At 41.3% G+C, this 13,447-nt stretch overlaps 1 protein-coding gene across 7 annotated transcripts in view; it reads right to left on the reverse strand.

Moving 5' to 3' along the window:
* Window positions 1-6,293: 6,293 nt before the first annotated feature.
* The window catches only part of AK8 (adenylate kinase 8), a 187,380-nt gene continuing 180,226 nt past the window's right edge, over window positions 6,294-13,447 (reverse strand). For all 7 annotated transcript variants that reach the window (XM_075185309.1, XM_075185307.1, XM_075185306.1 and 4 more), the window contains 2 exons: window positions 7,806-7,886; window positions 6,294-6,726 (listed from right to left, as the gene is read on the reverse strand). In XM_075185309.1, the coding sequence (XP_075041410.1) occupies window positions 6,471-6,726; window positions 7,806-7,886 (337 nt within the window). In that variant the 3' untranslated portion in view covers window positions 6,294-6,470. The remainder of the gene's footprint in view (window positions 6,727-7,805; window positions 7,887-13,447) is intronic.

Below are 13,447 nucleotides of genomic sequence, written 5' to 3' on the forward strand. Positions count from 1 at the left end.
AAAAAATCTTGTAACTTTCCCTAAAAAAAATAAAAATAATCAAAAAAAATAAAAAAATAAAAAAAAAATATATATATACATATTTATTTAGGGAACGTTACAAGATTTTTTTGGAGCATCGCCCCAGTAATATTTTTGAGGTAAATTGCGGTATAAAAGATTTTCTATTGCTGCGATAAGCAGAGATACACAATCTTGTTATAGGAGAGGTCTTAATAAGTGGACCCCATGAAGTAAATTTTTTTAATTAACAATAACGCCCAAAATTAACATTTTTACATAAAGTTATTTTAAAGAAAAAGAGACACAGATACTGAAACATGACACATTCTTTGTTAATATGATCTGAGAAATTATAAAGGAAAATTATTATTAGTAGAATAAAATTTAGATGTAAAAAGATATAAAATGTTGTTCAAACTCTAAGCATAGTATATAAATATTAATGCAGGAGTGTAGTTTGTTAAATGGTTTTACAGTTATGTTTGTAGAGAATTTATTTTTGTTATTTAGCAAAATGACCAGTTTGTGAATGAACATGTAGCCAATCACTGAGTTAAACCATATCAGACTAGTCCAATGTTGGCTAACCTCATACTTACCAACTTTACAATGTTGGTATCCGGGAGCCTGCGAGGGAGGTGGGCGTCATGGGGGGCGGGCCTCCAAAATCCGCGTCATTTTGGACCCGCCCCCGTGACGGCTTGACGCAAAATGCGTCATTTGACATCGAGGACGGGGCCAAACGCCGCGATTCACCAGGAATCGCGGCGTTTGTGACCTAATTCTGCCCACTAGGCAGATCCGGAATTTTGCCACACTCGCCCGGGAGTCCGGGAGACTCTCTCAAAATGCGGGAGTCTCCCGGACATTCTGGGAGAGTTGGCAAGTATGGCTAACCTGTGACACTCCAGGGCCTAGATTTACTAAACTGCGGGTTTGAAAAAGTGGAGATGTTGCCTATAGCAACCAATCAGATTCTAGCTGTCATTTATTTGGTGCATTCTACAAAATGACAGCTAGAATCTGATTGGCTGCCATAGGCAACATCTCCACTTTTTGAAACCCGCAGGTCAGTAAATATACCCTTTGGTGTTGTGAAACTACAAGTCCCAGCATGCTTTGCCAATATATAGCAGCTTATTGCTGGAAGGGTATGCTGGGACTTGTAGTTTCACAACACCTGGCGTGTCACAGGTTAGCCAACATTGGACTAGTCATATACAGGTAAGTTATTGTGTACAATCAAAGTCGTTAACCAAGATTTAGAAGAGACGAGAAAATCACAGCCAGGCGGTTTTGAACAGCGACAGTTCAAACTTTATTTAGATTGGTGTATTTAATGTAGTAACCCCAGGGGAGGACGGGCAAGCTTTAGCCCCGGGGGGGCCTCGAGGAGCCTATATTAAAGGAAAAAAATTCAGGTGGCCCATTGACCCAGCCCAAGATAGTCCACTATGGGACCGGCCCGGGGGCCAGATGTCCCTCTGCCCCCCCAGCCCAGCTTCTGAGTAACCCGTGCAGACACACACACACAAACGTATGTATGTTACATCCGCGACTACGGGAGAATGAACAGACGCTCAGAAGCTTCAACATAAAAAGGAATCCGTTCTTCCCAGAACTGAATCAACTTATACACCAGGACTTCAAGGCAACATTTCCACATAAAAGGCAGCGGATGCAGATATCTGACAGAAGATCAGCGTATCCCTCAGTGTATGAGATGGCAAAGCAACGTTACAGGCTTTTATGTTACCTGCAGACAAAGGCTCGGGGATGCTGGCTGTGTAGGAGAAGTTCTCCGTACATCAACTGGTTCTTATCAGCACACAGCTGGCAGCAGAGCCGCCTCTCCGAAATCATTAATAAATATTTATTTATAAGGAGCCTTACACTGAGGTAACCAGGAGACGTCAGCAACACAGAATAAGTTTAAGCGATAGCGTACAACTTAGACTTTCTTATCCAAATTACCCTGCACCTTCTCCCCTCCATAATGTCCCAGTTTATAAGTCTCTTATAAATCTTAAAAGATATATACTGAACAATGATAGCAGAGGTCATGAAGAAGCTTTTATAAAAAATCTTGTGCTCCCAGGCCAAATAATATTCTTATATTTCAAAGTAGAGGAAGCGTCATTACCTGAGAAGTAGTTTTGGACAAATTAAACATTTTCGTATTTATATTACTATTTATTAAATTATGTTACTTTTTTGTTCAATTTGACAAATTCAGGGCCTGGGTGGGTACGGGGTTATTGATCATGGTAGTTAGGATTACCCATGGGTGTGTTGTTGCTGGTAGTGTAATCTCTGGCCAAAGTAACTGAGATGGAAGAGTAAAGAATGAAGGAGAGAAGCTGTAAGTAGTGCTCAAACACAGTAAAGGTTATTGATGGAAAAAAACTCCACAATACACTTCTAGTTGCGCAAATGCTCCTTTTTATTCACTTTTGTAGGTGTTGGAGAATGGATAATGTGCTATACGCATGCAGGGCTAATGGCAACGAATGTATACAGTGCTTTGGCCGCCTAGGAATCCGACAAAGCCGGCGAAGGCTTCAGCTGGATTCCATATTTAAGTCAAGTAACGCCATCCTGCTTATTAAACAATACCACTGCACTCATAGAGGTGTATGAAGACCGTGGTAAGGTTGAGGATGGAGAAATCAATGAATTCTCCATCGTTAACCCTTTGTTAAAGAAGAGAGCCTTTGCCAGCTTTTACGCTTGTTAAATAGACCCCTGGGTTCCACCTAGAGTTCCAATGGGCTCCAAAAGCAAGATTTGTTCAGAGCAACAATGCATCAAACTACATTGCCATTGGTCGGATGAATGCTGTTGTATAGTGACACTCACACAATCTATTTCCAAAGCAGCATCGCTCCCCTGTTCATTTGGGTACGTTTTTTGCAGAGTGATCCACTGTTATTGTCATCATGACAAAAATCCTCGATAGAAAACGGATAGTTACTACATTAATTGAAAATGACGGAATTCTCTGTAAATCACTAAGATTCCCTTAATTCTCTCTTGTGATGCGTATCTTCCAGCGAAAATAACCTTGAAACTACTTAATGTACTTTCCAAGAAAATCATATTTTCTGTGTAAATAATCCCTCTGCCCCCAACTAATATTGACTGCAGTCGGCAGCATAAATAACTGTTCAGTTCAGCCTTTATAGTTCCCTTAGTCTCCAGGCTCTTGTGGTGGTGGTGGGGGGTATAACTTCCGTACTGTAGGGATCTTTGGCTTTGAACCCTTGTAGTACTTCTAGCAGGAGATAAAGAGAATTTATTGATATCATTTATTATTTTAGCTGATGTTCGGCTTTAATCCTTTAACCTTATTCATATTTCTGACATTATCCGTTCGTATATTTGATGATGTCAATATTGAATTTGAAATAAAATATAGTTTCCTGTCTACAAAACAACACAAGTAGTATAGTAAAAATAAAAATGATATAAAGTTTAGACTGCTGCAAGGGAACAATCATGTTTTTAAAGGTATAATGATTATGTAGTTGGCGTTACGCGGGAGGTCAACATGGCGGCAGTAGTGTTCCTTTTTAAGTGATCTTCCAATGCCGAGAGATGCGTTGAGGAGCTTTGTTTGTGGTAATTAGATGAATTGCTATCCATGGCATCGCTGCAGAGGGAGAATAGAACAAGTGTATTAGCATGTACTGCTAACGCATCCGCGGCTCATCCCGGGTCTACTACAAACCCTCAGGGGGGTGACCTCTGACCCCAGACTACAAGGAGAGCACTTCACAATGCATGTCAATGAGATCAAGTCAGCAGACCCCCCCCTCTAGAGGGCTCACATTATCCACTGAGCCACTCAAGGGGAACTAATATAATGGTGCAGATATGCACAGAGCAGACAAAGGAGGAGAGAGAGAATATTAATCAGTAAAATGAATGAAGCAAATGGCCCTTCGCTCCAGCAGGACTTACAAGCGCTGTACTTGGTTTCTGCTGGATGTACAGGTATGTGCGAGTCTCCTCTGCCAACCACCAGGTTGTCTCTGTCTGACAGAGCCGGTGTTCACATACATCACCGGGCCGCAAGGTCATCAGCCACTGTCAGAACTTAGGTGCCAACCATTTATAATGAGAGATACTCAGGCTCGGTTACTCAAGAACCGAACACACCCGAACTTAGGGGATCCGAGCCGGCTCGGTACTTTCGCGCACCCTCGGAATCGAAAACGAGGCAAAACGTCATTGTTACGTCGTCGGATCTCGTGAGTTTTGGATTCCTTTTTAAGATCCAACATAATGGTGAATGAGGGAGGTTGGGCCCAAGAACAATTCCATCTTGCACCATTTTTCTTTTCTGCCACTGCTGTGTGCCAATGTGCCCTAGATGTGCTAGGAACTGCCGTGTGTTTGAGTCATTGCTCTGTCGCTTACCATCCAGCCAGGTCGCTGCAGTATTTGTCCGAAAGTGTATGAAGATAATATTGTGACCTGTGAGGTGGTTAAAACTGACTGCAAATGACTTGAAATTAGTGTTATTGAGGCTAATAATAATGTAGGAACAAAAAAAGAGCAAAAATATGGGATTTGAGCAAAACCAAAACCAATACCAAAACACGAAGCTAATCCAGATCCAAAACTAAAACCAGTTCACGGGAGTCAGTGAGCATCTCTATTTAAAATGGCATCCATGGGGCACGTTGCTGGCGAGCCGGGGCATGGAAGCACCTCGGGGATGTCTCTCTGCAACATACTTCAAATACTTCAATAGATATCAACAGATAAAGAGAATAGAAATTGTTACCAAGAATTAAATTTAAGAGGTGCCCGGTGGCACGGTGGTTAGCATTGCTATCTCACGGTGTTAGGGACATGAGTACAATTCCTGGCTCTCTCTGTGTGGAGTCTGTGTGTGCTCCCAGTGTTTGTGCTGGTTTCCTCCCACAGTCCAAAAACATAGCAGTAAGATAATAGTCACGTGTGTGGTAGGGAATTTATAGTGTAAGCTCCAATGGGTCAGGGACTGATGCGGATGATTTCTTATTGGGACAAATGTGCTATATAAAGAATCATTATGTTATTGTGCACTTGGTCAATATTGAAAAAACAGGGACAACCTCTGGAGCCTGGGACTATCTCCCTGAAAATAGGGACAGTTATAAACTGGGTCAGAGGGTCACCAGATAATACATATATGTAAATACAATCCAGGGTTGACAATTCTTGAAATTATTCTTTACTGACAAGTTCAGAAATAGTTACATGTTAACCGGACAAAGATTGGGAAAGTCTATGTAAACAGCAGTGTGTTATATTAAGGATAAAGCATTTTTTCAATTACTGATAATTTTAATTTATTTTAACTATTTATATACCTTGTTCACAAAGTGCACCTGAAAGGCCACCCCTCCGCCTATCCTTGGAGACTAGACCAGCGAATCGATAAGGTACCTCCTACCTCTCCAGCCATTATCGCTGAGGTAGCTGAGCATCGCCCAACGGCCTTAACGAGTAAGGCGAGAAGGTGATTTTCTATACACCCCTAGGTGTAAAATCATGTTGTGAGTTATGGGATTGAAATAATGTCTGTTTCTTTCGTTCCTAGTGTATTAATGCTAATATTCCACATATACAAATTTCCTAAAGTTTGGTCATTAAAGCTGGGACACCAGGATGCAGATTTGTTTTACCTGCAACTGATCCTCACACCAGATCTGCTCTAATTCCTATCAGACAATATCATTTGATGTTGATTTTTAGAGGAGTACATACAGTTGTAAATGTGCACTGTTACAATAAAATAAAAAAATTGGACCAGTTGCTTACACAGAGTGGAGGCAGCCATTTTGTTGGCATCTGTATTTTAGTTTGGACAACAAAAATGGCCAATTTACTGTGTGTCAGTAACTGGTCCAAAATGGCCGCCTGCACTGTGTGTTGGTGAAGGGTACACTACGATATATACTTTCTATGGAGTATTTCATACCTCAGTATAACGCCACAGTTCGAGTCTGCTCACTACCAGTGACTGCCACGATTATGGAAACGTGGCTGTTTGTTATCAAAGGAAGTTACATTCAGAACTGACATTTTAATGAATGAATGACCTTGACAGACCTGCCTCTGTAGTACCAGCAGCCATTACCATGTGGTCCAGTCCCTTCCTGCCACCTACGCAGTGTTGTACCCCCAGCACGTTAAACAACATGTGTGAGGCCGTTGTTTTCTAGTTCAAAGACCGGTTTAATTCTATGGCCGCAGAAGACTGAAAACTGCAATGAAACCACATCTGGAAAGCGATCTGTTAGGAGATTTATTTTAATTCTCGTTATAACAGCCGTCTGTGAGAGGCAACAATTGCAGTGTGACCCAGGTGAATAAACAGGAGTTAAGAACAGACAGACACGGCACCCCGGGGTGAAATAAAGACATATTCTAGGACACCAGCTAACCGGCGGTGCTGCATCTGCTGACGGTGATTAGGGTAGCGGCCGTTCCTCAGGGACACTCTTGGGAAGGGGATTCACCACGCAGCTCTCGATGAACTCAGACACCGTGTAGGGGTCCTGATCAGCGTTAACATGAAAGATGTCATCGTAGAATTCCTCCAGGTCGTCGGCATTGGCGTGATACATGTCTAACCTGGCCTGAACCTTCTCCTCAGAGTCCGCCGGGTTACGCTGTAGACGCTTGTGGACTTCCACTCTGGGAGCTGGTTTGTAGAGGCTGTGATACCTGCACAATAACACACAGTTGTCTTACACCTCATTTGGTGGAAGAACCACACTGCTAATCAGCTTAGGCCAATAACACAATTTAAAGGATGTTACATCCACCAAAATAGATTCATCTCAAATTAAAAGTTAATTTTTTACATTTTAATTGACCCCTTGGCAAAATTTTTGTATTTACTTCCAACGTCACCAACATTCAGCAGCTATTTTGGTTTGCTTAGCCTGAGTCTTGATTGACGGCAACCTAGTATAGAGCTGCTATTGTCTTCACACAGTGGAAGCAGCCATTTTGTGGGTTGAACTAAAAGTCTCGGGAATAGAGCCAATCACATCGCCGGAAGCAGTGCCTTATTAATACTTCATTGACATCATCAGTTCCAATTGAAATAATTTCTCATCAAATCTCATCATTGATGGTCTAGGTGCATAATGCAATTAACTGGGGGTCGGGGAATGACCTAATTGATGTTATTTTTATTTAAAAAATTTTTAGGTTAAAGAAAACAGAGTTCAAATAATGCCCATTTGAACCCTTAGGGATTTGGAAAAATTCCCAAACAGATCCTGGATCAGATGCATCCTAATTAACATTTTATACTGAATGACCTACTGTAGTTAACGTGAGCAGTTAGGCAAAATGGCCGCCAGTCACATGACTTTGCAAATATCAAAATGGACAGTTTATAAAAGTATTCTGACTGGAGAAAATAGCTATTATTAAGTGTAACCTGAAAGACAAACTTACATATAAAAAAAACATTAATGTTAGGCAGAATAATTTAACAAAAAAAAAACATAAACTGACTGAAAAAACGACATATGAGAAAATATTTTTGTGCTTTTAAACTGAATCAATTGCTGGAAACAAAACCAGTCTGTTTCTTTCTCCCTCCCAGGCAAAGTGAGAAAGTTTTGGCATGTTGAGAATCACAAGGTGGCAGGTTGTGTGAGCGCTGATCCAAGGCTTGTCCGTGGGGCCATAATCATGTCAGGCCGTGTATAAGCTTATTACAATCAGAACATGTTGGTTGTGTGGGTGGATGGGACTAGACCGTCTCAAAACAATAACTGTCAACCAACCTCTCTCCAGAGACGGGATCTGTCATACGTAGAGACAGACGCTCCACTGCGACATCGTCTGGGATATCCAGGAAGAAAACCCTAGCGGGAGAGACATGAAGGGATGTGATTAGATGACTGAGATCTATATGCTAAAAAGACACCATTATTCACATTACTGAGGAAATGAATGAGACAGGGGCTGATGCCGATGGTTATACTGGAAGCACAATCTCTCCCAGCGAAACCTACAGCAAGAGGCAGACTCAGACGACTGAATCAATGTTATGTTCTAAATTCCAAGGGTCAAAATTAAACATATATATATATATATATATATATATATATATATATATCTATCTATTAAAGAAGTAATGTACCACCTTATTGTAAAATAAAAAGAGCTTATAAGAAGCCGCCTCAGAATTGGTCACAGAAATCTTCCATTTTCCTTACATTTGACAAGAGCACCAGGATTGTGCAGAGATTCCATATTAAACATACATTAATTTGCAAGAGTTTTCTTTTAGATATAATCCAGATTTTAACAGGTCACTGCTGCTTTTGTTATTTATGGAGAGTCACGATGGTAATCACAGACAATGAAAGTGACCGTCACATGTGCGGGAGGCACAAGTCAGCATCATCCACAGGTCTGCAATGTATTAAAAAAGTCTCTAGGGGGTATATTTGCTAAACTGCGGGTTTGAAAAAGTGGAGATGTTGCCTATAGCAACCAATCAGATTCTAGGGGGTAAATGTATCAAGCTGAGAGTTTTCCGTAGATTCTAGCTGTCATTTATTTAGTACATTCTCCAAAATGACAGCTAGACTCTGATTGGTTGCTATAGGCAACATCTCCACTTTTCAAACCCACTAGAAAACTCTCAGCTTGATACATTTACCCCTAGATGTAATTTTGCAGAATGTACTAAATAAATAATAACTAGAATCTGATTGGTTACTATAGGCAACATCGACACATTTTCGATCCCGCAGTTTCTATAATATAAATGTCTAGTGGCGTGTGTTAGTCTGTCTGTGTGTGGAAAAAATAAAACCAAGCTGCAGCGCCACCTGCTGGGCGGAGTTATACACTGACCCACTAAATTCTTAGGGGCATATTCAATTCCGATCCGATCCGCACTACTGCTGGTAATACGGTATCGCAATAACGCGGATTTTCGTATGCAGCCCTATGGGCTGCGAACGAAAATCCACGTTATTGCGGTACCGCGGATTAGGTTCGCAGCCGTTCCGGCGCGATCCCGTGAATCGGGATCGGAATTGAATATGCCCGTTAGTGTGTGTGGAAAAAAAAATTCAGAAAGGGCTGAAATTTGGTATACTAAGATGTTTTTAATTTGTTCATTTAATTTGTTGATTGTTAAAAGTGTTTATAAAGATTTAAAAAAAAATAATATATATTTCTTGAAGGAGAAGTGACAGTTGGGAGTGGTTGGTGGTTGCCGGGGGTGACAGTGGGGAGTTTTTAACACCTTAAGTAGCTTGATTTGACTAGAATGCATGAGTATCATGCACGGGTTAACTTGTAGTAAATATATCCCTAGGACTCTAGACTTTACAGTTGTTTTAATACAATGGGAGCTGATGGGTGTTTGAGTACATACAGACTGACAGATGAGCACAGTGTTGTTCAGCCAAGTCCATCTCTCCTTTTTTATGAACATATTCTAATAATAAACATTTCAGAATCCACTATATATATATATATATATATATATATATATATATATATATATATATATTATATATATATGCTAAGTTTTATAGTATAATGATACGACAGTGTTTTTCCTATGAATTGGACGCCTTTCCTATATAGAACTGGTACTTAGAGAAACAAACGATGGCAGTCTCAGGACAATTATCTATGTTAGATTGCATTCCGTTAATATTCTTGTGAACAAACAGTGGTTCTATGATTGAATGACCTGCCTACACATTAATAGGGGGAGACGCCGTACAGACTCTCGCTGGGAATACTCATAAGAGACTCCATTGTAGGAGTCTCACCGTCTTACTGTGTCGCTACCAGGATAGACCCAGCTGACTGCGGTGGATGAGAGTTGTAGTTTAGTAATAGCTCAGGCAGAACAATGTTGCCTGGGAAAGTTATTTTGGAAGAATCATGGTCCTAGATGAGTGGATTAAGACAGATATTTAAAATAACTTGTCAAACAGGTTTATTATTAGGTTACATAAAGTCAACATATTAGCAGTTTTGCAGAGAATATTTAATTATTCACATCCTTACAGTCTAAATTCTCTACCACACAGACATGTACAAACTATCATTAAGATACCAGCATGTTTTGGAATGTGGGTGTAAGTCATGGTGGCTCAGTGGTTAGCACTTCTGCCTCACTCACTGGGGTGATGAGTTTGATTTCAGACCATGGCCTTATCTGTGTGGAGTTTGTATGTTCTCCTCGTGTTTGCGTGGGTTTCCTCCGGGTGCTCCGGTTTCCTCCCACACTCCAAAAACATACTGGTAGGTTAATTGGCTGCTAATAAATTGACCTTAGCCTCTCTCTCTCTCTGTCTGTGTGTGTGTGTATATGTTAGGGAATTTAGACTGTAAGCTCCTATGGGGCAGAGACTGATGAGTTCTCTGCGGAACTAGTGGTGCTATATAAATAGCTGATGACACTTGCCTACTTTTTGGAATTACGGAGGGTAAAACTAAGAGGCAAGTAGGGAGGAGGGGTAGTTATGCTATTCACATTTATCATGGCATCCCCTCTGAGCAATTACTCGAATGGCGGCGTAATCAACCCTCATCCCATTCTCAAGATAGAGAAGAGCCGACTCTCCTAGGAGTCCGGAAATTTGGGAATCTCCCGGGAGAGTAGGAGACTATTGTGTAGTTGCAGCAGTTGAAAGAAACCCAGGTGTACACAAGGAGACATTACAAACCCCACAGAGATAGGCACTGGTAGGAAAGACACACCAAGCAATGCTAACCACTGTGCCACAGTGCCATCCGATAAGTTTATAGATCACACACATTTATCAACCCACTTCATTAAAACGCTGCATCGCCTACATCACCTCAAACGCTGCCAAGGATTTTAATTCTGTGCCCCATCAGTTCCGACGTCTCGTTTAAATGACGCAAGCGGCTAAATAGCATTTACAAAATATCTTTTCCATTTAATTCATCAATTAACCACAGAATCAGGAGTCCCGAAAAAACTCCCCGGGATAGAGGGAATCATTTCAACAATCAAATGTGTAAATGTGATTTTTTTTATTTATTTTTTTAAATAAAAAGGATCCTGAATATTTTATGCATGTTTGTCACAAAACAGAAATAATAACTACTATACTGAGCTATTAGAATTAATATTTATGCTCCTTATCATGAAATATTCATGGGGACAGAGTGTGTAGGAATTGGGGGGGGAGATGCGGAGGTGGAGTGGTAGAACGGGGAAGGGAGGGGGGATATAACAAGATTTAATATACATTGGGTTCTGTTTACTGGCTGGCTTGATGTTTAAAGATAGTTTGACAAGACTCGGTAGGAATCTGTCACTCAGCCTTTGAATAGGGAGGGGGGGAAGCCTGCTACCGGTGACAGGCTAAAGATTGAGTTTCCGACAGATGTAAAAAATAATAATAAAAAAAAAATATAAGTAAAAAAAAAAAACCCCTTAAAGGGCACCCCTTCTCCCAGCTCCTTCTTCCTTCTTCATAGCCCCAGGCAGACTGTACACGCACGCTTTCCCATCTCCCCTTCCATCAGCTGAAATTAAAGAATTAATGAGCAAGATATAGACTTTACAGCGGGCCCTAGGAATGTTTACGAGTTATTAAATTATAATGCGGGCGGCTGTATAATTTATCAGCCAATTAAAGGAAGTGTTAGTTGATTTGATGGAATGAGGACCTACAAAATGCATTTAACTAATAGAGAACCGCGGGCTCCATTCTGATCTGCTGGAAGCCTCTTGGATTACACCGCTAATTGCCTGACTTTATGGGGCTGTCACCGATAGCCATGCATATTTTATTGTTTTCAAATACTTCAATTGTGTGTGTTCGTGTTGCTGCTGTAATATGTAGAAGCCCGGCCAAACTTTGGTGTAGTTAAAGTGCTCTTTCCACAGAAGGCCGCCTGCTCTGGGGCAGGAGGGGGGGGCGCGGAGGGAATGTGATGTGCGGGATCCTCCACCCTTCATTAAACTGGAGGGTAACAGGAAGCCTCAGTGTTAAATGTCACTCTGCAATTACATGATTAAAAGGCACCAGCATACGACAGTCTTTTGTTTTACATCTCGCTGACACTCATTGTGGGAGATGACTTCACAGGGTTGGGGGGTGGTGTTCGTTTTTAGAGAAACTAAATTATTAACCCGTTGGGAGGATGTGTTTAAATGAAATTACAGCAACAATTTAGCATCAGTCCATGAGTCCCAAAATACACGTTGCTTTATATGTAACAGCTACTAGTGACATTTATAAATATATATGACTTGGACAGTGTATAAGAGACCTAGGGGTATATTTACTAAACTGCAGGTTTGAAAAAGTGGAGATGTTGCCTATAGCAACCAATCAGATTCTAGTTAACATTTATTTAGTACATTCTACAAAATGACAGCTAGAATCTGAATGGTTGCTATAGGCAACATCTCCACTTTTTCAAACCCGTAGTTTAGGAAATATACCCCCTAGAGAGCAGAAACGGGGAGCATATAAGGGGCCTAGAGAGCAGACATGGGGAGCATACAAGAGACACAGGGAACGTATAAGACACATAGAGAGCCTGTAAGACACATGGGGAGCGTATAAGACACATAGAGAGTCTGTAAGACACATGGGGAGCCTATAAGAGACATGGAGATCCTATAAGACACATGGGGAGCCTATAAGAGACATGGGGAGCGTATCACACACATGGGGAGCCTATAAGGGACATAGGGAGTGTATAAGACACATGGGGAGCCTATAAGAGACATGGAAATCCTATAAGACACATGGGGAGCCTATAACAGACATGGGAAGCCAATAAGAGACACGGGGAGCCTATAACAGACATGGGGAGCGTATCACACACATGGGGAGCCTATAAGACATGTGGAGATCCTATAAGACACATGGGGAGCCTATAAGAGACATGGAGATCCTATAAGACACATGGGGAGCCTATAAGGGACATAGGGAGTGTATAAGACACATGGAGAGCCTATAAGAGACATGGGGAGTCTATAAGAGACATGGAGATCCTATAAGACACATGGGGAGCCTATAAGGGACATAGGGAGTGTATAAGACACATGGGAAGCCTATAAGAGACATGGAGATCCTATAAGACACACGGGGAGCCTATAACAGACATGGGGAGCCTATAACAGACATGGGGAGCGTATCACACACATGGGGAGCCTATAAGACATGTGGAGATCCTATAAGACACATGGGGAGCCTATAAGAGACATGGAGATCCTATAAGACACATGGGGAGCCTATAAGGGACATAGGGAGTGTATAAGACACATGGGGAGCCTATAAGAGACATGGGGAGCCTATAAGAGACATGGAGATCCTATAAGACACATGGGGAGCCTATAAGGGACACAGGGAGTGTATAAGACACATGGGGAGCCTATAAGAGACATGGAGATCCTATAAGA

Source organism: Mixophyes fleayi, chromosome 9 (genome assembly GCF_038048845.1).
Source record: "Mixophyes fleayi isolate aMixFle1 chromosome 9, aMixFle1.hap1, whole genome shotgun sequence".
Classification (NCBI taxonomy): domain Eukaryota; kingdom Metazoa; phylum Chordata; class Amphibia; order Anura; family Limnodynastidae; genus Mixophyes; species Mixophyes fleayi.